The sequence below is a fragment of the Anolis carolinensis genome, unplaced genomic scaffold (genome assembly GCF_035594765.1).
Source record: "Anolis carolinensis isolate JA03-04 unplaced genomic scaffold, rAnoCar3.1.pri scaffold_10, whole genome shotgun sequence".
Classification (NCBI taxonomy): domain Eukaryota; kingdom Metazoa; phylum Chordata; class Lepidosauria; order Squamata; family Dactyloidae; genus Anolis; species Anolis carolinensis.
This window is the reverse complement of record NW_026943821.1, coordinates 10,962,052-10,988,124: the sequence shown is the minus strand read 5'-3', so window position 1 is coordinate 10,988,124 and position 26,073 is coordinate 10,962,052. Positions and strand designations below refer to the sequence as shown.

The window sequence follows — 26,073 nt, the reverse complement described above, 5'->3', positions numbered from 1 at the left end:
AACGTCTTATTATTATCTTAAATTACAGTTTTATATAAATATTCAAAAACATTTAACCTACTGATGCCTCAAATAATGCAATTTTGTTAATATCTATTTTTATTTTTGAAATTGACCCATAGCTGCTGCATTTCCCACCCTAGTCTTATACTCGAGTCAATAAGTTTTCTCAGTTTTTGTGGGAAAATTAGGTGCCTCGGCTTATATTTGGGTCGGCTTATACTTGAGTATGTACGGTATATGATAATGGGGAATAGTTATCCTCTGAAGTGTTTAGTTACGTATGTACATATACAATACACATCTGTTCTGCTTTAATACGGTCCATGGAGCTAGAATTTTTTTGATATGGTACAGACAAGGAGCAAAGCATTTATGAACTGCTAGATGTGATGGCTTGCAAATATTGGTTGGACCTTGACAACTTAAAACTCTTCACTTTCTTTTGGTTGTCCAATTCCCAAGTGCCAAATTTAAGGCAGGGGTGAGATCTATGCCTCTTTTGTAATGTTAAGATTGGAACCACCAGCCTAAGTCAACATATGGTCTTGCTGCCAAACTCCCCCTGCCCAAATCTTTCTTGCAGAAGAAAAAAGACACCCAAGTGGTGGTGGTGGGAGGGGGGGGGGGGAATGACATCTGAGAAGTTGGAAGTCATTTGTCCCAGCTCTTCTGCATAGAGGTAAGGAAGAAGGAAGGTTGCAGGATGAATGAAAAGAGGGATCTGGAGAAGACAACCTTGTGATGGCGGGCGAGACAACTAGGCTCATACTTTAACTTTGGTTCAGTGCCTCCTCTCTTGGAGCCTTCTGGTAGCAATGTTGCAATTTCCAGTGCCTCCAATTGCCTTTAGATAACCTCCATCAACCCATTATATCCTAAGAAAATGTTCAAAGGAGCAACATGTCACCTGTCAGGTGCAAATCCCATCCGCTCTAGCCAATAATTTGGAATGCTAGGAATTGCAGTCCAACAACATCTGGAAGACTGTTGTTCCCACTCTTAGTGCAAGATAAGGAAAGTGAAAATATCCAGACTATGATGCCAGTTCACCTTGCTTTACATAGGTCCTGTGTAACCTATCACAAGATTTTCTTAGTAAGATGTGTTCACAGGACATTTGCCCTTGGATTCCAGTAAGGCTGAGACAGTGTGATCTGCCTAAGATCGCCCAATGAATTTCCCATGCTTAACAGGGTTTGAATCCTGCACCCACAAATTCCTAGTTCAGTATTCCTTCCACTAACCCACATTAGCTCTTTTCCCTGAGGACCATCAAGTCAAGGATACAGATCTATCTGCTGAAGGTAAATTCTAAACATGGGGAAGGGAAGGGAAAATCCCATATAATAAAGGCCCACCTTCATTTGAAAACCAAAGAGTCTTCTCATGGCCCATTCATTATTGCTGCAAAGTTCCTGAGGGAAATGGCTGATGTTCAGAAGTCACCAGATTTGGGAAATATAGTCAAGAGTCATTGCATGGTGGAAACAAGGGTGCTCAGTTTAGTCTTCAGCCCAGCTTCCTATCTTAAGTGATAATCTGAGTAGGCAACAGGCCTCCATAACAGAACCTTTTTGACTTGGCAACTTTGGAACTGAGCTGACTGTTGCATCACCCATTGTTCCAGAGAAGGGCTGGGGTTCTCTTGAGTCAAAGGCGGCTGAACCTCTCTTTGCAAGAAAGCCAGTTTTGCACCCGTGTTTCTGAGCTTGGGCAAGCCCAGAACGATGGTCACAATCGAGTCGGAATCAGACTTCTATGACGTGTTTGAGATCCTGGGGAAGGGGACATTTGGGGAAGTGGTGAAAAGCTGGAAACGGAGCACGGGGGAGATGGTCGCCATCAAGATCCTGAGAAATGACTCCTACCGGAGCAGAATAATCAAGAACGAGCTGAAGCTGCTACAGACGATGGCGGAGGTGGACTCAGAGCAGTCTCACATTGTCCAGTTCCACGAATTCTTCCACGACGAGCTCAAGTTCTACCTGGTCTTTGAGCTGTTGGAGCAAAACCTCTTTGACTTCCAGAAAGAGCACAATTTTTCCCCTTTGCCAGTCCGACATATTCGGACGGTGACCACACAGGTGCTGAGAGCCTTAGCCAAGCTAAAAGAACTCTCCATAATCCATGCAGACCTGAAGCCTGAGAACATCATGTTGGTTGACCAGGTGAGGTATCCTTTCCGAATCAAGGTGATTGACTTTGGGTCTGCCAGCATCTTCAACGAGGTGCGCTATGTCAAAGAGCCGTACATCCAATCCCGATTCTACCGGGCGCCAGAGATACTGTTAGGGCTACCGTTCTGTGAGAAAGTGGACATGTGGTCCTTGGGGTGTGTGATGGCAGAGCTGCACCTTGGCTGGCCTCTCTACCCCGGGAACAATGAATACGACCAGATACGGTACATCTGTGAGACTCAAGGGATGCCCAGGACCACCCTTCTCAATGCTGCCAGGAAAGCCCACCTCTTTTTCAAAAGAAGCCAGCATCCTGAGGTGGTGAATTCCTGGCAGCTGAAAACCCCAGCAGAATACTTGGCGGACACCAAAGTGAAGTCTGTGGAACGGAGGAAGTATGTGCTGAAGTCCCTGGACCAGATGGAGACAGTGAATGTCCACAAGATGATCTATCCAGACAGTGAGGCCTTGGCCGAGTACTTTGACCTAAGGAGCATGGTGGAGCTCATTAAGAGAATGTTGACCTGGGACTCCCATGAGCGTATCACCCCCAGCGCAGCCCTGAAGCACCCCTACATTTCCACTCAGCCACTCAAGCAGAATTATGATCTCACCCAGTATTATCAGTTCTGCATGAGGAGCCTCCATGAGTCGCTCCCCAATCATGGAAAAGCGGTGGAAGAGGAAACCCAGATCTATAGCCCTATGGAAGAAGAGCACTTCTACTCTTCCCAGCAGTCCTTCAAGGAGGACAATGCTCATGGCATCCAAAGGACCACCAGCCAATTGGATGATCTGAGCATCGCTGAAGCCAGCCGGGAGGTGCCCCTGAAAGTGTGGGGCGAAGGACCTAGCGGAGGGCTCTATGAGCCTCTCTCTGGCCCCACAGAGGCTGCCTCTGGCCGGCGCAAGTCCCTCCACCAAAACTTTCGTTTGTGCCATGAGCAGCAGACCCAGCAAGAGCCCATCATGCCCTACTACAGGAACCGGCACGGGAGTCCCAAGCATCGCAAGGCATCCCACCATACCAAGTTGGACCCCCCTTTTGAAAATCTCATCCTCCTGGGACAGTATTCATTGGAAGACACACTCAGCTGGGAGAAGGAGAGCAATACTAGCACTAATTCCCTGCCCGAGTCCAATGGAAAGGAAGATCCCAACTACCCCAAAGGTCTGATGTTGTCACCCAAAACTCAGGTAACAGTTGTTGAATTCCTTCAGCCGAAGGGGACATTAAATCATTTACTTAAGAAGGGGAAAAACTCAGAGAAGTCTTTCACTTCTCTGAAGCAGCAGACCAACACTTTAGACCAGACATGGGCAAACTTTGGCCCTCCGGGTGTTTTGGACTTGAGCTCCCACTATTTCCAACAGCCAGTAGGGTTAAACCCCACTCTCTCTCCTACTCATACTTCCCTTACTTGCTCATACTTCCCTCACCTACTCATAATTCCCTCCCTTCTCATAGGGAGAGGCTGTAGCAAAAGTTTTTCAGCTGACACCTGATCTATAGCAAATACCTCATGTTGCCCAATAGCTGAGCCAACCCAAATGTAAAAGTTAGATGTCAAAGAGTTGGAAGGGACCTCTAATCCACTTCTTCATAAACAAATGGGGTCAATGTTGGGATTCTGAAAAAATTGGCAACCATAAAAGTTTTCTGAACGTTACCTAGTGACCGTTTTAGACATTTACACATCCCCCTTGTGCAATGTTTACAGTGGACTCTGCAGAAGATGCTTCAGCTGACCTTCACAAAAAAAGAGAAATCAGCCTGGTTTATCAAACCTTGCAAATGCCAATTGGTTATCAGTAAAAGTTTGATTTTTAAATACCGGTATTTACTTCATATACCTATATATACCCAGCGTCATGTGAAAATGTCTCAAGTGGAAAGGGGTCATGTGTGGAAAAGGTTGAAGAAGTCCTGATTTATATTGCCTTGTGTTGTCCCATGTGTTAGTCAACCCAAACATAAGAGTAGGAAGACACTCAAGGGCCACCTTGCTCAGTGCAGGATCTCTAGCTAAAGCAGGCATGGGCAAACTTTGGCCCTCCAGGTGTTTTGGACTTCAACTTCCACAATTCCTAACAGCCTGCCGGCTGTTAGGAATTGTGGGAGTTGAAGTCCAAAACACCTGGAGGGCCAAAGTTTGCCCATGTCTGATAAAGCATCCCCGGTAGGTTGTTGTCCAGAATCTGTATGGAAGACATCCGAAAAAGGAGACCCCATGAACTTTTCCTCTTTCTCTCCAGCAGAGAGGCCCTGCCGAAGCATTCGAGCCCGCTGCCTCTGCCATGCAAGTCGCTGGTCCCATCACTTGGCTGCCGGAGGAGGACTGGTTGTCAGACCGAGGGGCTGCCCCGCTCAAGGCCGTGCTGCACGCCCCACGGAACCGGCACCACCAGCTGCAGCCCCCTTACCTCCAACACATCGCCAGCCACCACTGACCCACCCGCAGCGGGGCATCTTTGCCCAGGCAGGACGAGGGCAGAGGCGCAGCATAAAAGAGACAGAGAGAGGGGGCACCCTGGCGGGGCCCTTCTCCTCAAACAGAGACCCTTTGTAGCCCTGAAATATATAGACTGTTCCTGGCTGCCCCCAGCTGCTTCCTTCCTAATAAAGAAAAAAACTCCTTGCTAGAATGATTTGTGAGCTGTGCAGAGAGCACCAGGCTGGATGGGGTGAGGGATCGATGTGGAGTACAAAGGGAGAGGGTCGATGGGGCCACGTGGGGACATTTTCCCCAACTAAGGGCTAACAAGTGAATTCCCCTGGCCCACTTGCAACCCATGATGCCCTCAATTGCTGCTGCATCTGTAATAAACTCTTTATCAATTGCAGAAAGCTTTTCATGGCAAATCCTTGGCAAATGCTGTGCCCCCAAGGTTTTGGCGAGCCCATGAACCCATTCATTCCTATTGGCTGCCTCTAAAATTGGAAAGAACTCCAAACACTAGGACATATCTACACTGCCCTATATTCCAGGATCTGGTCCGAGATTATCTGATTTGAACTGGATTATATGAGTCTATGGAGCCCCAGTGGCTCAGTGTGTAAAGCACTGAGCTGCTGAACTTGCAAACCGAAAGGTCCCAGGTTCAAACCCCCGGAGTGGCATGAGCGACCGCTGTTGCTCCAGCTTCTGCCAACCTAGCAGTTCAAAAACATGCCAATGTAAGTAGATCAATAGGTACCGCTCCGGCGGGAAGGTAACGGCGCTCCATGCAGTCATACCGGCCACATGACTTTGGAGGTGTCTATGGACAACGGCGGCTCTTCAGCTTAGAAATGGAGATGAGCACCAACCCCCAGAGTCAGACATGACTGCAGTTAACGTCAGGGGAAACCTTTACCTTTTTATATGAGTCTACACTGCCAGATAATCTGGGATCAGATCCTGGGATATAGGGCAGTGTAGATCCAGCCTTAAAGAGTCTCCTGCTCAATGCAGGACATTCATCAAGTGCTGCCTCAAGCCCCTTCTACACTGTTGTATAATCCAGATTATCAAATCAGATCATCCACATTATCTGCTTTGAACTGAATTATATGAGTCTACACTGCCATATAATCCAGTGCTTTGAGCACATAATCTGGATTTTATATGGCAGTGTAGAAGGGACTTCAGAAAGGAGCTCTCCATTCTGTTTTTTTAAAGACATTTGGAGACAGTGATTTATTTCTTCTTTGGGCATTCGGTTCCATTGGCGAACTGCTCTCACCACACAGACCCCTTCTAGGGGTAGCCGTGTTTGATAATAACCTGAAGGTTGTGGACTGAAATCAATTCAATGCAACTTGCCTAATAGCTACTGCCTGTCAATCCTGCAGTTGTGAATTTAGACTGCCCGAAATGGGGGTCATTTCGAAAACCTGGCAAACACTAAACATCCAAGCAATCTTAATGCAACAGATGGTTAAGGGAAGAAGAAAAAAAGAATGCGAGTCTGCATCTACACTGTTGAATTAATGAAATTTGATACCACTTTAGTTGCCATGGCTCAATGCTATGGATTCATGGGAGCTGTAGTTTCACAAGGTCTTAGCCTTAGCCTTCGCTGCCAAAGAGTGGGGGTGTCTTACAAATTGCAAATCCCAGGATTGCATAGCAATAGCATTGAGCCATGGCAATTTAAGTGGTGTCAAACCGCATTAATTCCGTAGTGTAAATACACTGAGAGAGAGAGAGAGCGAGAGAGCGCACTCCTATGTACAAGGCCATAAACTTCACTGAACAGTTTCAAACAGTGCAGTTCAGCTATATTGCATTATATGACTCTACTACACTGACTATATAATGAAGTTCCAAACTGCATTACTTCCAGACAAAAAAAGAAAAGGGAGGTGCAACACAAAATTGATTGGATTGCTGTGAGTTTTCTGGGCTGTATGGCCATGTTCCAGAAGCATTTTCTCTTGACATTTTGCCTATATCTATGGCAGGCATCCTCTGAGGTTGTGAGGTCTGTTGGAAACTAGGCAAGTAGGGTTTATGTATCTGTGGAATGTCCAGGGCGGGAGAAGAACTCTTGTCTGTTTGATACAAGTGTGAATGCTGCAATTGATCACCTTGATTAGCATTGAATGGCCTTGCAGATTCAAAGCCTGGCTGCTTCCTGCCTGCGGAATCCATTCTTGAGAGGTGTTAGCTGGGCCTGATTGTTTCCTGTCTAGAATTCCCCAGGTTTTTTAGTGTTGCTTTTTATTTACTGCCCTGATTTTAGAGTTTTTTTAAAAAAAAATACTGGTACACAGATTTTGATCCTTTTCATGGTTTTCTCCTTTCTGTTGAAATTGTCCACGTGCTTGTGGATTTCAGTAGCTTCTCTGTCTAGTCTGACATGGTGGTTGTTGAGTGGTCCAGCATTTCTGTGATCTCAAATAATATGTTTCTCCATGTTGGTTCGTCAAGTGCTCTGCTACCGGTATGGTGAATCAGAGCCTATTATTTCCGTTCCTCCCCTTTCTCAGGAAAAGAATGGTACAGTCCCAGACCGCACTTTAATGACTCCTGCCAGGGGGCGTGGCCAAGGCGGGGGGGCGTGGCTAACCTCCCCAGCTCGACCTGGCTGTTTCAGTGGCTGGGAAACCTTGAAAACTGCAGATCGAGGGAAAGAAACAAGGAAGCTGGTCGTCTGTGGGTCTCACAAGTAAGGATTGTTGCTTTGAGAAGTGGGGCAGCCTCCAACCCTTTAATACTAGCCCTGTTAATCCTCTCCTCGCCCTCCTTTGTTGCGGAAGAGAGGAGGTGCATCTACACTGTAGAATTAACCCAGTTTGGCCCCACTTGAACTGCCAGGGAATCAGGGGAGTGGTAATTTTGCAAGGTTTAGTGAATACTGGTGACTCACTAAGGTACAGATCCAAAGATTCCATCGCTTTGAGCCATGGCAGTTCAAGTGGGGTGAAACTGGGCTAATTCTGTAGTGTAGATGCACCCTAGGAGAGGCAAAGGGACTCTGGATGATCTCTATTCCCAAAGCAGTTTCTTTGTCTTCCTGGCAACAAAAGGTTTAAGGGAGGTATCTTTTTTCCTCACTATTTCCTTATACTATGCTATACTATACCAAGAATGGGCAAACTTGGGCCATCCAGGTGTTTTGGACTACAACTCCCACAATTCCTAACAGCGTCAGGCCCTTTCCTTTCCCCCCTCAGCCACTTAAGTATTTGTTTTCTTCAATACTTCTGTAATATAATGGCAACAAGCCATACTCTACTTATAGTAAAGGTAAAGGTTTCCCCTTGACATTAAGTCTGACACTGGGGGTGTGTGTGCTCATCTCCATTTGACTGCATGGAGCGCCATTACCTTCCCACTGGAGCAGTACCTATTGATCTACTCACATTTGCATGTTTTCGAACTGTTAGGTAGGCAGAAGCTGGGGCTAACGGTGGAAGCTCACCCCGCTCGGTGGATTCAAACTGCCGACCTTTCAGTCAGCAAGTTCCGTGGCTCAGCAGGTTAATCCACTGCGCCACCGCGGCCCCTACTCTACTTATACAATTCAATTTTAAAAAACAAATTTTTTTAAAAGTAATACGGTAATTGAGGGCTTTGTTTGCAGGAGGTCCTAGGCTTTGATGCTTGGTGGCCACATCTCCAGATAGGACTGTCATGGGGAAAAATACTTTGAATATGTTTTAATGTTTTTTTCCTGAGATTTTTCAAAAATACTATTTTTTTAAATCTTGGTTTAATGTTTGCATATTTGTATATTTTATATTGTATACTGATGGTTTTATGTTAAGCCGCTTGCAGGAGACTGCAAGCAGGGTATCGATAAATATTAATAATAATAATAATAATACGAAGATTTAAAGATCGAACTGCAAAGACTCTGTCACAAGTCAGTAAAGGTGGTCCCAGTGGTGATTGGGACACTGGGTGCAGTGCCTAAAGACCTTGGCCTGCACTTGAAAACAATCAGCACTGACAACATTACCATCTGTCAGCTGCAAAAGGCCACCCAACTCGGATCTGTATGCATTATTCGCTGATACATCACATAGTCCTAGACACTTGGGAAGTGTCTGACGTGTGATCTAATACAAAATCCAGCATAGTGATCTTGTTTGTTGTGTACTCATCTTGTGCATATAATGATGATGATGATGATGATGATGATGATGATGATGATGATGATGATGAAATCTTGGATGGTCAGAAGAAACCGTAGTGAGTGAGGTGGGTCCATACAAACGTGGCCAGGACACCAGAGGGCAGGTGTAAGGAGCAGATCTCATCCCTCCATAGACAGATGGACCTCTCTTCCTTACTGAAGTGGCTGCCAGGAACCCAAGAGGTCACAGTAGAGGCGAATGCTAGAAACTGTGGCCTCCCCCGACAGCCTTGAAAAGTGGTAGTTGTCCTCTTCTTTGTTGGAGTGCCAACTGGAGAGCTTCTAGCCTTGCTCTTGGCTGTGAGAAGGAGTCACCCAGCCTGTTCCTTGCTGACTCAGTGACTTCTGCTCATCAAAACAAGCTGGGTTGGGTGTGGATGCTCCTTGCCTGCTCCCTACTGATTATGCAGATCAGTGTCATGGTGGCAGAAGAGCTTCTCTTTTTGTAACTACGACAGATCTTGGTTTTCTGTTTCCTTTGGCACAAAACGGGCCTGGCTAGGTAGGGGCACAAGGGCTATTCTTGGAAGCCACATTTTGGGATATTATTATTATTATTATTATTGTTATTATCTTTATTTATAATCTGCCTTTCTCAAGGTGGCTAACAATCTCACACTTTCGTCAAGTTTAAAAAGCGCAATACAAAGTGTAAAGCTGTCTTTGTTTAGGAACACACTTCAGGGACGTTGACAGGTGCTTCGCAGGTATGGCTTATAAATGTGCATTATTGTCCATTTGCAAACTGCATGAGCAACAAGGAAGGAAAGATCTCACGCCTCCTGGGTGACAGAGTGCATTTCTAGGACCTGACATCAAAGTTTGTATCCGGAACATTTATCCATATGTGGTGGGATTGTGCCAAAGTACTAGAAGTCTACAGGAAAATAAAGGGTGAAATGAAGGTAAAATTAGGGCAAAAAATAGTGTTAAAAACTTTTTTAAAATCCTGAAACTGGAAGGGAAAAGCAGTAATAAAGATTGTCAAAATGATAAAATATATACTAGCTGTGGCACAAGCTACGGTCGCCCTGGGATGGAAAGAATATAAAAAATGGAATACACAAAAATGGTATCAATATTTAGCAGATTACATGCTCCAAGACTACATTATGGGTAGGAAAAATAAATATATTAATGACAATATTGTGTTGACAATAGGAGACAATGAAAAGGGGAAAGTATATATGGAAATATATGTGTCTACGTCACTTATGTTGTTTTCTAAACATTCTTGTGAGGAAATGTGGATATGTTATAGGTATTGGGTGGCAACCTGTGCTTGACGGGGTCGCACTCCCCCTGAAGGCGCAGGTCCGCAGCTTGGGGGTCCTCCTGGATTCGGAGCTGACTCTTGAGGCTGAGGTGTCGGCTGTGGCCGGGAGGGCCTATGCACAATTACCTTGAGAAGTCTGATCTGACTACGGTGGTCCATGCCTTAGTTACCTCTAGACTGGATTATTGCACTGCGCTCTACGTGGGGCTGCCTTTGAAGACTACAATTAGTCCAACGTTGGGTAGCCAGGCTTCTAACCGGAGCAACTTACAGGGCGTGTTCAGCGCCTCTATTTAAGGAGCTCAACTGGCTACCATTTATTTTCCGGGCCCAATTCAAGGTGCAGGTTATCACCTACAAAGCCCTAAACGGTTTGGGACCCACCTACCTTAGAGACCGCATTTCCCCCTATGAACCTGCACGTTCTCTCTGCTCGTCGGGGGAGGCCCTCCTCTCGCTTCCACCACCTTCGCAGTCGCGGCTGGTGGGGACGAGAGAGAGGGACTTCTCCGTCGTGGCCCCCCGGCTTTGGAACTCCCTCCCTAGGGAGATCAGGCAGGCCCCTACCCTCCTCTCCTTCCGGAAGAGCCTTAAGACCTGGCTCTTCCAAAAAGCCTTTGAGGGTTAATTATTATAGGGTTGATTTTCCTGCTCATGTGATAATAGGTTGCCTGGCCACGATTATTACGCACTTTACTGATTTTAAATTGAGAAACTACCTCTACCACGCTGAAGTTTTCCCCTGGGCCCAGCTCCGTGTTTTTAGCCCTGTTTTTTAACCATTTTATGCCGTGCGCTGACTTTTATAACTGTTTATCGATGTTATGTTTTTATTGATGCAACATTGTTTTATTGCTGATCTTGTTTTATTGTATTATTGCTATTATTGTATTGTTGTTGGGCATGGCCCCATGTAAGCCGCTCTGAGTCCCTCCGGGGAGATGGGGCGGGATATAAAAATAAAGTTATTATTATTATTATTATTACTCTTATGATCCAATAATAATAATAATAATAATAATAATAATAATAATAATAATAATAATAATAGAACTCTATGAAGTTATAGGGTCTCCATAAATCATTAGGTGTCTACAAGGCACTCAGAAAACCCTTGTGCTGGCTGAACTGCTGACCTGAAGGTTGGATTGCTGACCTGAAGGTTGCCGGTTCGAACCCACGAGACAGGGTGAGCTCCCATCTGTCAGTTCTAGCTTGCAGGGACATGAGAGATGCCTCACAGCTAACACATCACGGTGTCCCCTGGGCAACATCTCTGTAGATGGCCAATTTTCTCACACCAGAAACGACTTGCAATATGTTCTCAAGTAGCTTTTGCCATGATAAAAAGGCACTCAGACAAACACACCAAAGTTGGTGCTAAGTAAGAAAACTGGTGAGCTGGCATCATGTGCCTAGGCTCTTTGGATTTCCCAGGCTGGCTCTTTTGTCTCGTGAGCTTATATGTGTGAATTCTTAGGTGTAATCCTACATAGGGATATAATGTTAAGCTATTTTCATTCTCAAAGGTAGCAATGAGTAATTTTAGCAATTTTCATCCTATCGTGAGAAAGTCCTCGGAAACGGTGCCGTTTCTAAAGACGATTCACGCTTCAGGATTTATTCCCTGCAAAATTCACAGTGGTGTAAGCAACAGCACTACTTTCTGTGCAGAAGACATTATCCCCCACAAATAAAAATGTGCAAATTTGATACAGAATAAATCTGCAATTGCAGAGATTTTTGTCATCTCAGATTTATTCTTAGTGTGATTTCCCAACATTCGGGAAACACATTTACTCACCATTTTAAAAATATTATTTCCTTCCCTATCTGTAAGTGAAGCAAAAATCTGCAGCATCCCAGTTATCGCTGGACTGTAAGTATCAGTAGTCCTAAGTAACTGAGCCAATGTTCAGTATGGTGGGAAGTGTAATTCACTCCTGCTTTACATTAAAACAGTAGCCTAGTTTTGCAATTGAATTTTTCCAACTGAATATAAATTATGCATTTTACTTAGCAAGACTAGACTTGATTTTATACATTGGCCTTACATGCTACATTTGGGCACCAAATGCTCAGATATGTGGTGCCATGAGAGAGTGGATGCATTTGGCACAAACTCAGATGTCTTGACTTCTGCAGAATTGATTCATGCGTTCAAACTAAGATTGTGCAAAGAGTGGACTGTCTGCACCACACAATTGTAGCAGTGCAATTCCAGTTTAACTGCCACAGCAACATCTTGTAAAATCTTAGGGTTTTGTAGATGGGTGAGACACTCAAGTTCTCCGGTTGGGGATTTTAAACATTCCTTGTGACACTGCAAATCTCAGGCTCCCATAGGAGGTAGTTAAAGTGGATCCATAGAGCTGTAATAATATGAAGTTGCCAGGCCAATGAACTTACTGAATCTGGGGAGATGAGATATTTATGACCTTGCTGTTTTCCTCTAAAAGTGAGGTTGGGGGGGGCAGGATATGGTTCTGAATAGGAGCTAAATAGGGAAGGGAGTTTCCTTTGTGTAGGTCTGGATTAATTTGCCCCAGTTTTCTCCTTGGCAATAGACCTCATTAAGAGTCACTGTGGCACAAAGGGCAGCTCTGGCACTGCCAAAGTTGCACTCCAAGGATTGTTTCCCACTTTTTAAAGACGGTTTCTCCATTACTTCCAGGGAACTAATGAGATGAAGCCCATATAAAACAGAATGCAACAAGCTTGCAAAAATGAATACGAATCCTCTGCAATATAGCAAACATACCCATATTTACTTGAGTTTAACACACCATTGGATCTAATGCACACTTCAGTTTTCCAAACCCTGAAACCAAAAAGAGTATTTGCTGGAGAATATAATGTACAGTGGCAAAACGTGCACTCTGTAATTTGGCCCAAAAAAAGGTGTGTACTACAGTATCTGCATGCTTATAATTCCTTTTTTTAAAAAAAAAAACAAAACAGAGTGTTAAGAGAACCAAAGTTTTCAGCAATGGAAAAGAAAACCATGAGGTGCATCCATGCTGTAGAATGAATCCACTCAATGGCTCAATGCTATGGGGTCAAGAGAGCTGTCATTTGGGATCACGAGGGCTGCCAAAGATGCTGATGCCTCACCAAACTACAACTCCCAGCATTACATTGAGCCATGGCAATTAAATTAGAGATGCTGTCCCTCAAATAGAAGCTCCAGGTGCTCCTGAAGTAGCTTCCTCTTTTGCTTTGGCTCAGCACTAAGATTACCATATTACATGAATCTGGCACTAAGATTGCCATAGTATATGAATTGAGCCCCCAGTGGCGAAATGGGTTACGCTTGTGCAGGCAGGACCGTTGACCAAAAGGTTGGTGGTTCAAATCTGGGGAGTGGAGTGAACTCTTGTCTTTCAGCTCCAGCTTCCTATGTGGAGACATGAGAGAAGCCTTCCACAGGATGGTAAAACATCTGGGCGTCCCCTGGGCAACGTCCTTGCAGACAGCCAATTCTTTCACACCAGAAGTGACTTGCAGTTTCTCAAGTTGTTCCTGATACCAAAAAAAAAAAAAAAATCTAGTATGCACCCTGATTTTGGGAAGATAATTTAACCAAAAATGGTGAGCATTAGATTTGAGTAAATACTATGTTTGTCAGTTTGAGTTTGAAGTGCAAAGTGAACCATGAGCAAAAAGAGAAGAATCCCAAAAGGGAGCACTGAAAAATTGGAGCCCCATAACAATGACAAAAAGAAGAGTGTATCTCTGCATATTCTGTTACTGCCTCCACGTTCTCTTCTTTATCGGTACAATCAAATGAAGTTATTTTCCCCTCTTTTGGGGCTTCTCAGCATGAATAGGGTGGGAATCCCAAAGCCTCCTGCCTGGTCTGGAAATAGGATTCTGAAAATGTTGGGTTTCAAAATTGAGGGGAAGAGAAGGGAAATTTCAGGCATGTGAGAGAGTCATGTGATTGAAGAAGCCGGATCAGGAAAGGAGGAAGTTTTGCCCAGTAGCTGACACCGCAGTTGGGGGAACTTGCTTCCCTAATAACTTTAGGAATCAAAGCCATCCTTTGTCAGCACTTCCTTGCTTGCCTGCTTCTTTTTCAGCTCTTGGGCTATCTCTTTGCCACTTGCTGCCATGCTTGGCCCAGATGGGACTCCTTGTTTTTGCTACAATACAATGACCCCAATGTAATACTGACCTATTGTCTTGGAGGTAGCTCCTTTGAATGGTTGCCCCAGGGCAAGAGCTGAGATTTCTTGATAATATAAATCAGTGGTTCCCAACTTTTTTTGACCAGGGACCACTTTGACCAGGGACCACTCTCCAACATTAGTACCAAAAGGGTTACGAATCAGTTTTTGGTCAACTTTAGTTTTGGTTTGGTTATTTGGGATGCTGATTCAGAAAATTGCATTGGATATACCACATGAGCTCTAGCGTCTGATACAGAACATGGCATCCAGTAGTCGCCATCTGCTTGTTCACAGAAAACCATATTTAATTATCTAGAGCTGATGTGGTCTATCCAGTTTAATTTTCTGAATCACCACCCCAAATAATCCCAGGAACAGGCCTAAAAACAAAGACACCAAGATTTTTTTTGTTTTGGTTGGGCTGTGTTCTTATCCGTAGTAGTAACAGTGAGGACCATATTTTAGTTCTTGGGGACCTTCACTGTGACAATCTCTAACAGTGGTTCCTAACCTTTGGTCCTCCAGGTGCTTTAGACTTCAACTCCCAGAAATCTCAGCCATCTTACCATCTGTTAGGAATTGCGGAAGCTGAAGTCCAAAACACCTGGAGGACCAAAGGTTGGGAATCACTGTTAGAGATTGACACAGTGAAGTATGCATAAAATTCAGTGGCTGAGATCTTGATTCAGATAGGTTCATTTTCATTGTTTCATGCCCCCCTCCTCCTCCAGCAGCCAGCAAGTCCACTGTTTCCCAGCCTCCTTCTCATTAATAGCAGCAGCAAACCTTGGCTCTTCGGCTGCTGGTGTTTCCATCAGTTTCTTAGTCTGAGCAAACAATATTCTTGCTGTTGTTATCCTATATCAATGACGTAATCCGTAATTTACTGTCACACTTTTTCTCTTCCTGTTGTGTCACAGCTCCCTGGAGAAAATGAAGCCTCACGTCGTGTACCAGCAGGTAAACTCAGTTGCACAAATTGGGTGGGTTAAAGTCCCATGTTTACATGTACAAATATCCAAATGGATTTGGCAATAGTGATAAAGTTGAAACACAGCCACTATAGAAGTCGTACTAAAACAGGACTGGGGAAAGTGTAGTCCCCAGACTACATGTGTCCATAAGCCATTTTGCAATCCCCAGGACTTTCCGCCAAAGACTTCTGTCATCTCCTGTTGTAAAGAAGGGCCTTTCTGAGTCTGAAACAGCCCATAAATGACTAACACCTACAAAATTGGGTATCTCATGAGGACATTGAAGACCTAAAAATCAATTCAGGGTGTGAGTGGTCTGTGGTGGGGTATCCTTCAATTATTCTTCAGTGTATTGCTGGCTTGCTGGACTCCTCAGATGGTAGCATTATGGGAATTTGCCATCTTCAGTTGTGCAAACTGGGCAGTGAAGGAAACATTTGCCTTTCCTGCTGAGTAGATTTCCTGATTCCTTGATTCCCTTATTCCTTTCTTATAGCTGAAGACGCTGCACAGCTCCGAAGAGCCTCAATTGACTGAGCAGCCCAGACCGGCTCAACACAAGGTGGGTTCTCCCTTTTCAGCTTTCCTTCTCTTTCCCGTGAGCGTTTAAAAACTTATGTCCCTGTTTATGTCACTTTCTGACAGTGTTCTGATCCCTAACCTGTCAGATAAGTAGGGGCTTTCTATAGTCTCTTACCGGTGGTAACCACTACTTTTTTAAAATTAAGACTAAGCCTCCAGACTCTTTAGTCTGGGGAGCTGGAAGGATTTTATCATTTGGCTTCAAGTTGCCACCTTCACAGTGCCATGCTATGACATTTCTATTAAATTTATGCCAGTGGTAGTTGGTGATTCCCATGTCAGTGGAAGAAGAACAAAAACACTCCCAAGTTTTCACCCCAGGGTTTAAAAATGTTCTCCAAAGTACTGAATGTATTCCTCAATAGGTTTAGCACCCTAGACAGCTCCATTCAGAATAGTGAAAACTTGAATTGGCTTGCCTGCACGATAACATGGGAGCAACTAGTGGGCCATGGTACCAAATTCTGTGGGTTTAGGAACCAGATCACAAGCCAGCCTTTTCTCCTCTTCTTTCAGCTCCTCCCACGGGACTCCCACTACATCTTGGTAACGGCGATCTTATCTACAGTGCTGGTGGCAGCCCTTTTGGTCCGGATGTTCCTCTTTCCCTTCTATAGTACAGCTTCTGTAGAGACTGTGGTGGCCACCCCATCCCTAGACAACACATGCAGCGACCCATGCAGGTGAGTGCCCTTCCTTCTAAAGACACAGTTCTTTCTGGCTTTCTTTGGTAAGGCTGTACATCCCAAGTCTCATTTGGGCTATTGGGTAGGTCTGTAAGCTTGGAAATGTTTTTGGCCTAGACTCGCAGGACCCATCAGCTAACATGGCACTGTGCCAGAAAACTAACAATGTCACATCCTGTTGAGACCATGAGGCTGGCTAAATGGAACAGGGCAACTAACGGGGTATCTTTCAGGGGCTGGGAGGTCAGGTGATGCTTGCCGGCTGCTAGTATCCTGGCCCAGCAAGTCCACTCCACGCTCCTAAGTTTTCAGTTTAGAGCAGGCATGGGCAAACTTCGGCACTCCAGGTGTTTTGAACTGATGGGAGTTCAAAACATGTGGAGGGTTGAAGTTTCCCCGTGCTTGCTTTAGATGTACGTCTTTCTCTCCTCAGTGTCACGCTGGTGGAAAGTATCCCTGAAGGGCTGATCTACGATGACAACAGTACCATCAACCCTTCTATTTTCGAGGCCTGGATGAATGTTTTGGGAGATGCAAGGAGCACCGTGGATATTGCCTCCTTCTATTGGACCTTGTCGGATGAGGACACTCATACCCACGATCCCTCCTCCAACCAGGTGAACAGGCAGATTTTTTTTCTCAAGGAATTAAATTCTGTGGAACATGGTGCAGAGATCGGAGTGTGTTTTTGTTTAAATTGCTGATGTTTGCTAAGCTTTGGGTCCAATTAGACTTGATAACTCACATACACACACACTCCAGCACTGCAAACAAGCGTCTAATTGACTGGCCCATTCAGCCTTGAGTGCCTTGAAAGGTCTCTTTCAGGGAAAGTGGAACATCCTTTTGTTGAGGGTTTTGGTTACAGAGGTTTGAGCAGCACTAACTTTCAACAGATTCCCCAGCAGTGGAACAGATTTGGTTTTCCACATTTTCATGTGAAACGCCATCAGTCAGGGAACTTTACTCTCAAACTCTGATCCTTTGAGAGATCAGAGTATTTTTTGAAGGCAGCTAAAGTGAGGAGACTATTTGGCAGGTTGTTGTTTTACAAGGGAGAGAAAGCTTAACAGATGGAAATTAATCTTTCAGCAAATTATCATCTAGTAGTTTCTTGGTTTTTTTCCCAGAGTGACCCTGGGCAAATCACACTTTTTCATCCTGAAAGAAAGGCAGTAACAAACCTCTGAGTAAATTTTACCAAGAAAACTCTATGGCAGGGTTGTCATGAGTCAAAGTTAACTTGAAGGCATGTAAGAATACCAAAAACTGAGGTAGTATCTTATCTGAAAAGTACGCTTCTATCTCCTCTGTCTCACTGTCTTGTATTTTGATGAATATATTCTGAATTTTAAAAACTACCACCGGAAAGAAACTATAGAAAGCCCCTACTTATCTGACAGGTTAGGGATCAGAACATTGTCAGAAAGTGAAATGGTTGAAATGTGGAATCTAGGTTATTTAAGCTTACAAATGCATTTTGGCCATTGAAAAACATAAACATGATTATATATCACTTCTGAATGCACGACAGAGTTAAAAGATGGGTATATTCTGAAATGATGATCTTAATTATTATGAATTGCCTTATTGTAAGTAGTTGCATGAGAGAGGGGTCTAAACATTCCTATTGTCGCACCTCAGGCTAAGTTCACCTTGCTAGGATACCCAGTCAACATACAAATAGTCTTTTAAAGTCTTTATTAAAGCAAAGTAGTATATAGATGAAGCAAACAATCAAAAGATAATTCAAAGTTATAAAGAAAGTGTCCAAAGGTAGAAGGGAATCAATAATGCATAAATGTCCATCAGTTCAAAAGGCAAGGTCCATTGGTTCAAAAGGCAAAGTAACAGCAATAATCCATAAGGCACAGACTTAGTCCATGAAATCCAAAGCACAGGGTCTTAATCCATAGAATCTGAAGCATGAAGTTCAGAGCACAAAGTCTTAGTCCACAGGATCCAAAACACAAGGTCCAAAATATAAGTAATCCACCAAACCAGGTATTAATCCGTAGGAAGCAAGAAACAGGGTCCAAGAATGCAAAGTAATCCCAGAGGCAAAGTGTAGTCCTTAGAAAGCACAAAACAAGGCCCTAGACTCCAAGACGTTGGCAAGGGAAACATGCACAAGGATGAAGCGATGAATTGCTCTGACAAAGGGCATGGTCTGCACAGGCTTCTTTTAATAGCAACCCAAGAAGGCGTTTCTTTTGCCACAGCTTGATTCTTTCAAAAGCTGTCTTTTGCGCGCCAAACGATCACTTCTGCGGAGCTCAGAGCCCCGCCAAGACAAACGGTCTTGCCTGGACAGCTCAGGGTCACTGTTATCTCGCACCTGGTCTTCAGTTGCCCCGGCTCCGTCATTATTTGTTAGTTCTCCAGTTACCTCCTCATTATTTCTCTCAACTGTCGAATCCTCCTCAAAAACTCCCAAAGGAAGAATGTCAGCTTGACCGTTATCTGACTCTTCTGGGGCCAGCAGGTCATCTTGCTCAAAGTGAAACTGCATGTCTCTAACAGGAGGCTCAGACTGCTGCAAAATCCCCAAACCAGAATCCTCTTCTGTTCCATCTTGGAAACCAAAATCCCCTTCAATGTCATCATCTTGAACGTGGCTGTGGCCAGCCTCTGGCTGGGATACAACACCTATTTAAATATGTTTATTACCTTATATCCTGGAAAACTGCTGAAGGCAGCTTGTGTCGGGGAAAGGGTGCCTGGTTTCAACTGGAACAGTCAAATAGAAATATCAACGGTTGAAAATGAGTGATACAAAAAGTTGTGTTAATGGCGCTTTGCTTGGATTTGGTTGAGAGTAGTCCTTCCCCTTCATCATTTATATTTGGGTAGAGGTAGTGCACAGTTCTGAAGAGCTCTTTTTGAAGTGGGAAGGGGGTAGCAATAATATACACATTCAGCTGGATCACTCAGAACTCCAAAGGATATAAGCAATTTCAACTGGGAATAGGTCCACTGAACTTTACGCTCAGACACAGAAGTGCTGGAGGAGAAATAGAACAAGAAGGGACCTTTGTTGACTTTGTGCAGCAGCAGTCTTACGCGATGCTTGCTTTGCAAACAGGGGGAAGAAGTTCTTGCAGAGCTGCTGAAACTGCCCAACCGAGGGGTCTCCTTGCGGATTGCAGTCAATCCCCCTTCTGCCCATATGCCCTGCAGTGATCTCCAGAAGCTGGAGGAAAGCGGTGAGTAAATCCAGGCAGCCACAATAAGGCCTGAGAGCTGAAGACAATGAACAGAGAATGATGATGCCAAAGAAAAGTGTAGAACTGGGCAATCCAAATTATTCAGAATCTGGAGCCTACAAATAAAGGGTCTTTATTGTCAAGTGAGGATGAGGAAGGTCTAAGAGAAAGGGGCAAAAAAGAGGATTAGATTGCAAGGCTTTGTCCAGATATTGGCTAGGTGCAATCAGAGAGAGTACTGTATTTACTCGAATCTAATGCTCAGCTTTTTTTGGCTAAATTACCTTCCCAAAATTAGAATGCACATTAGATTTTCATAATATGGTAATCTTAGTGCAAAAGGGAAGCTGCTTCAGGAGCTGCACCTGGAGCTCCTATTTGAGGTATATCACCTCTTATTTAATTGTCATAGCTCAAAGCTATGTAATCCTGAGATTAATGAGGAATCAGCATTCTTTGACAGCGCCATGATCCCAAACTATGACCCCATAGTATTGATCCAGGGCAGTTACAGTGGATTCATCCTTCAGCATAGATACATCCCAAGGTTTTCTTTTCCATTTGCTGAAAGCTTTGGTGCTCTAACACTTTTGTTTTTAAAAAAGGAATTCTAAGCAGACAGCTACAGTAGTGCACAACTTTTTTGGCCTAAATTACAAAGAATGCCATTGTGCATTACATTCAGCAGCCAATACTTTTTGGTTTCAGGGTTTTGAAAATTGAGGTGTGCATTAGATTTGATGGGGCATTAGACTTGAGTACATGCGGGTAATTTCTTCCTAGTTCTGCGTCAAGTTCCTCACATCACAATTGCCAGCCAAACCCTAAGACAGTGGTTCTCAACCTGTGGGTCTCCAGGTGTTTTGGCCTTCAACTCCCAGAAATCCTAACAGCTGGTAAACTGGCTGGGATTTCTGGGCATTGTAGGGCAAAATAACTCATGATATTGTCATTTAGGCTCACCATAAGTCAGAAATGACTTGAAGATGCGCAACATCAACAGTGAACTGAGACAAAAACTAAAGAGTCTGCTTCCCAATCTCTCCAGGTGCTCAGATCCGCAGGGTCAACCTCCCTAGGCTCACCTCAGGAATTCTACACACCAAATTCTGGATTGTGGACCAGACACACCTTTACATTGGAAGCGCCAACATGGACTGGCGTGCCCTCACACAGGTAAGGCAGCCTTCCTGAGGAACTCACAAGGTCAAACATGAGAGTTGCCCCATGCTTTAGCTTAGCAGAGAAAATGAGTGTTCAGATTATAATCCTAAACAGTGGGGATGGGCCAGGAGCATTTCTAAGGTCACTGACAACACAGCTGTGCATTGATAGATAAGTTTTAAGACTCCCAAAGATGCTCTTCTCTGTGCATATCCTTCTCAGCTGGGACGAGACATATGTCAGCAAAATGGGGCATTTGGCGAGGGATCGTGTTAGCTATCAAGGAATTTTCTCCCTCAAGAAAGCTGGGTGGTGTAACTGTGTAATTCTTCAGGTGTGCTAAGCGATGAAGAGGCGTGTCACTCTTTGTCATCCTCTTGAGCATGACAGAGATTTTGGGCACGTCTCTTGGATTATGAATGGATGTTTCCCCAATGGCAAAATGGCTTGGCCCCATTCTGCTTAGAACCCAGATAGACAACTATGGTCATCCAGATGTTTTGAAGAGAACTATCTTCTAGCGGCTATCATATGTAGCCAGAATAGTCTTAGGGGAACTGTAATGCAGAAACATCCAGAGAGCTGCACCATTCCTTCCTCTAACCTAGAAGGAAACCACCTGAATAATACCCTTCTCTTCTGGTGGCAGGTGAAGGAGGTGGGAGTGGCTGTGTACAATTGCAGCTGCCTGGCCCAGGACTTAGGGAAGATGTTTGAAGCATACTGGGCCCTGGGCTTGCCCAACGCCACCATCCCTTCACCCTGGCCAACCAACTACTCCACAACGTACAACAAGGAGACTCCCTTGGCTCTCCAGTTGAATGGCACGGATGCCGGGGTGTTTTTCTCGGTGAGTACTTGGTGCATGTATGATACAGCTGGGCACTTTGTTTATTTAAAGCTGGTGCCAGCCTAACTTGTGGAATTCTTGGCAAACAAATGTTATCAGAGGAGACATCGCCATCTAAAGAATAGTTTGCAGCCCTGCTGTTTGATGCTGTGCACAACAGTAAATTCAACCCAGACTGTCCCTGGGCAATGATCAGGTTTGCCATGAACTCCTGAACTGGGATGAACCCCTTCCAGAGTGAGGCTTTTGTTTTTTGGGATGTCTGCACACCTGGGTTCCTGAGATACATGAAGACCATGTAGGGAGAGGGTGTGCATTTAGCAGCTGGGGGCCCCCATCGAAGTTATCCAGGGGAGGGGGAGATATGGGAAAGGGAGGCATAATTTAATTTGGCCTAGGGTGAGAAATAGAGTGCTTGTAGATCTAAAACGGCCTCCTGACATAGTAAAGTTGGGTGCCCAGGTTGGCGGACCCTCCTCCGATCTGAAGGTGGTGCTGCTGAACGCCAGGTCTGTCAACGGTAAAGCTGTAAACATCCAGGACCTCATCCTGGATGAGCGGGCAGACCTGGTGTGCATAACGGAGACCTGGTTGGACGAGGCTGGGGGAGCTAACCTCACCCAGCTTTGTCCACCAGGATATACCGTGCAGCACCAACCAAGATCTGGAGGGAGGGGAGGAGGGGTTGCAGTGGTCTATAAGGAGTCCATCCCCCTGACCAGGTGCCCCATCCTGCAGTCTACCTTGTTTGAGTGCTCATCTGAGGGTAGGGAGCCGGGACAGTTTAGGGATTCTGCTAGTGTACCGACCACCCCGCTGCACTACAGCCTCCCTGCCTGAGCTAGCCGGGGTGGTCTCGGGCCTGGCTTTGGAGTCCCAACGGCTCATTGTGCTGGGGGACTTCAATGTCCATGCCGAGGCCACTCCCTCCGGTGCGGCTCAGGACTTCATGGCTGCCATGGCAACCATGGGACTGTCCCAATTAGTATCTGGCCCTACCCACAGAGTGGGGCACACACTTGACTTGGTTTTCTGCCAGGGATGGAAGGAAGGTGGCAGTGTGGAGGAGCTCACCATCGCTTCTTTGCCATCACCTGATCAGGTTTAGACTCACTGTGCCCCCCAACCTCTGCAGGGGTGGAGGACCTATTAAAATGGTCCGCCCCAGGAGGCTTATGGATCCAGATGGATTCCTGACGGCTCTTGGGGAATTCCCCGCCGCCTCGGCTGGTGACTGTCGATGCTCTGGTCCAGGAGTCCCCAAACTAAAGCTCGGGGGGCCGGATGCGGCCTTCCAAGGTCATTTACCTGGCCCCCACCCTCAGTTTTATAATATAATATTTTATATCAGATTTTGTCACGCCCAAGGCTACGGAGCACTAAGACCTGAACACAGAGGACAATAACTATCTAATATCTTTATTAAGGAAATATATAAGAATAATAAAAACAAGTAGAAAATATAGTCCAGAAGCAGACCTATCAGATGAGGTCAAATATAGTCCAGAAATGTTTTGTCCAATAAATGATATTAGAGTTCAAAGTAGAATCCAACAAACCGAAACACACACTATTGCCAAGCAATAGTGTGGGGAAATGTCCAGAGTCTTTCAAGGTCCAAGGTAATTCCACAACAAGGCTGGAAACAAAACTTGATTCTATGAACAAGGTCTGTGGCTAGGAACAAGGCAAGGCGATTCTTGAATACTTGGTTAGGCAAAGCAAGGAGACTGGGTTTGCGGACTTTGCGAAGTCCACACTAGGCTGGAAACACGAAATCACTCCTGGAGCTGCTCTGTTGACTCCGCACGGAACCTACCGTGCCAGGCACATTTAACTAGGTCTCGTTTTCCTGCAAAGCAGGTGTCCAGCGCTCCCTTTCCCTAGAGAACAGGAAACAAAACACAGCTCTCTCCAGATGTGAGACTCCCTAGATTTTCCCAAGGGAACATGGCTAATCAGTGTCTTGTTTAGCTTCAAGTCTCAAACTCCTGCGAACCTGCTCCTTCTCTCCCCTGCCCGCAGCATAGGACTGTCTCCTAGCAAAAGGGGGTGAGAGCTGCTCAAGGTCTGTTTTGATGGGTTCTTGGGCAAAAACATCAACATCAGGCATCTGGAAAAATTCCGGCTCTTGCTGAGCAGGCGAAAACCCCATGTTTTCATCTTCATCAGCCACGGTGGCACTGGGAGCAGGACTACAAGGCCCATGAGGCATTACACTATCCTCCCTCCCAAGGCCCCCCTCATTCAGGGCCGTCCCCTGAGATCTGCGGGGGCGCAGCTTGGAAGGGTAAGTCCGGTGGAAGCGCCGAACTAAGTCAGGGGCATGGACTGTGGAAACGTCTTCCCAGGAACGTTCTTCCAGTCCATAACCCACCCAATCAATCAGATATTGGAGGCGGCGGCGATGAAGGCGAGAATCCAAAATGTCCTGGACCTCAAATTCCTCCTCCCCGTCCACCAATGCAGGGGCAGGGGGTGGCCGGCTCACATCAGGGCGTACACCATCCGCCGGAAGGAGGAGGGAACGGTGGAACAGCGGATGAATGTGCATGGAACATGGAAGTTGGAGTTTGAAAGTCACGGGGTTAAGTTGCGTCACCACTGGGTAGGGACAAATGAAGCGGGCATCTAACTTCCGGCAAGGGTGTTGGGAGGGCAAAAAGTGAGTGGACAACCAAACCCGATCTCCTACCTTGATCTTGGGGCCAGGCTGGCGATGGCTGTCAGCGTGACGTTTGTAGTCCTCTTTGGCTTGATCGAGTTGCTGGTGTAAGAGTTCTTGCACTGCTGTGAGTTCCTGTAGCCAATTCTCTGCTGCAGGAACTTCCGAGGTCTCCACGACGGGAGGGAAGAATCGGGGGTGAAAACCATAGTTCGCAAAGAACGGGGTTTCTTTAGTTGAATTCTGGACACCATTGTTGAACGCAAACTCCGATAGAGGTAGCAAGGATGGCCAATTGTCCTGTTGGTAGTTGACGTAACAGCGGAGATATTGTTCCAGAGTGGCATTGGTGCGCTCAGTCTGTCCATCCGTTTGAGGATGGTGAGCTGAGGATAAACGGGAGTCAATGCCCAATAGTTTTTGAAGGGCTTTCCAAAAGCGAGAGGTGAATTGAGATCCTCGGTCTGTGACCAAACTCTTGGGCAGGCTATGCAGTCGGAATAAATGCTGAAGGAATAAGTCTGCGGTCTCCTTGGCTGTGGGAAGCCCCTCACAGGGGATAAAATGGCCCATCTTGGTGAAAAGGTCCACCACCACTAAGATCGTGGTGAATCCAAGGGACAGTGGTAGGTCTGTGATAAAATCTGCTGAAATTCTCTCCCACGGGCGAGAGGGTGTGGGGAGGGGATGCAAGAGTCCTGTCGGCTTCTCCCTTCGTGTCTTGGAGCGCTGGCATATAGGGCAGGTGGTGACATAGTTCTCTACATCTTTACGAATCCTGGGCCACCAGAAATCCTGCAGGATCAGATGTATGGTTTTAAACAGTCCGAAATGCCCGGCAGGCTTGCTGTCATGGCACAAGTTGAGAGCCTTTTCTCTTTCGGGGCCTGGAGGAATGTAAACATGGTTCCTGTAGCATAATAATCCATTCTTAAGTGAGAATGGGAAATGTAGTCCTTGTCGAATCTGTTATTGGGCCCAGGCATCTGTCTGTTGACTGGCCCTGATCTCCTGAGTGAAAAGAGAGTCTGTGGTTGTGAATTTTGGGTTAGGTGAAGCTGGCTCGACTGAAGTGGATTTGGTATTTCCCACCGTAAGCGTGGCAAGGTTCTCGGGTTGTAACAATTGGGTTTCTGGGATGTCTTTACTCCCTGCTGCATACTCTGGCTTCCGTGATAGGGCATCTGCTTGCTTGGTCTGGGCAGGAGTCACATAGTGGATCCGGAAGTCAAAACGTTCAAAGAACAAAGCCCAGCGTTGTTGTCTTTGGTTTAGCTTCCGCGCAGTCCTTAAGTGCTCCAAATTTCGATGGTCAGTGTGGACTTCGATAGGGAAGTTGGCCCCTTCTAGCCAATGTCTCCAATTTTCGAAGGCTGCCTTTATGGCTAAGAGCTCCTTTTCCCAGATGGTGTAATTTCTCTCCGGAGCTGTTAGTTGGCGTGAGTAATAAGCACATGGGTGGAGATGTTCTCCCACTGGTTGCATCAGCACAGCCCCCACCACCACATCAGAGGCATCCGCCTGGACAACAAAAGGGGTTTTAGGATCAGGGTGCTGTAGAATTGACTGGGTCGTGAATAACCGCTTTAGCTGCTGGAATCCTTTCTCAGCTTGTTCTGTCCAGCGGAAAGGCTGTTTTCCTCGGATGCAACTGGTAATTGCATCAGACCAGCAAGCAAAATCTGGAATGA

The 26,073-nt window shown here is 45.6% G+C and overlaps 2 protein-coding genes across 3 annotated transcripts in view; both read left to right on the top strand.

The window, feature by feature from the left end:
* The first annotated feature begins 1,627 nt into the window (after positions 1-1,627).
* Positions 1,628-4,826, top strand: hipk4 (homeodomain interacting protein kinase 4). 2 transcript variants are annotated; one of them, XM_003222881.3, is made up of 2 exons: positions 1,628-3,377; positions 4,440-4,826. In XM_003222881.3, the coding sequence occupies exons 1-2, from the start codon at positions 1,731-1,733 to the stop codon at positions 4,629-4,631; spliced, it is 1,839 nt and encodes a 612-aa protein (XP_003222929.1). In that variant the 5' UTR covers positions 1,628-1,730; the 3' UTR covers positions 4,632-4,826. The 2 variants fall into 2 exon arrangements, with proteins under 2 accessions (XP_003222929.1, XP_062818195.1); XM_062962125.1 differs by having other exon boundaries at positions 4,437-4,826.
* A 2,221-nt stretch (positions 4,827-7,047) lies between these two features.
* Positions 7,048-26,073, top strand: part of pld3 (phospholipase D family member 3) — a 36,998-nt gene continuing 17,972 nt past the window's right edge. Inside the window, exons 1-8 of the mRNA XM_008113815.3 lie at positions 7,048-7,334; positions 15,176-15,215; positions 15,726-15,791; positions 16,328-16,494; positions 16,931-17,114; positions 19,583-19,703; positions 20,752-20,879; positions 21,517-21,717. Coding sequence (XP_008112022.1) covers positions 7,081-7,334; positions 15,176-15,215; positions 15,726-15,791; positions 16,328-16,494; positions 16,931-17,114; positions 19,583-19,703; positions 20,752-20,879; positions 21,517-21,717 — 1,161 coding nt within the window. The 5' untranslated portion in view covers positions 7,048-7,080. The remainder of the gene's footprint in view (positions 7,335-15,175; positions 15,216-15,725; positions 15,792-16,327; positions 16,495-16,930; positions 17,115-19,582; positions 19,704-20,751; positions 20,880-21,516; positions 21,718-26,073) is intronic.

Excerpts from the sequence above, each read along its gene's own strand:
- hipk4 (XM_062962125.1), top strand. The coding sequence starts at position 1,731 with ATGGTCACAATCGAGTCGGAATCAGACTTCTATGACGTGTTTGAGATC. Across the intron at positions 3,378-4,436 it reads TGTTGTCACCCAAAACTCAG|CAGAGAGGCCCTGCCGAAGC; the intron begins GTAACAGTTGTT and ends CTTTCTCTCCAG.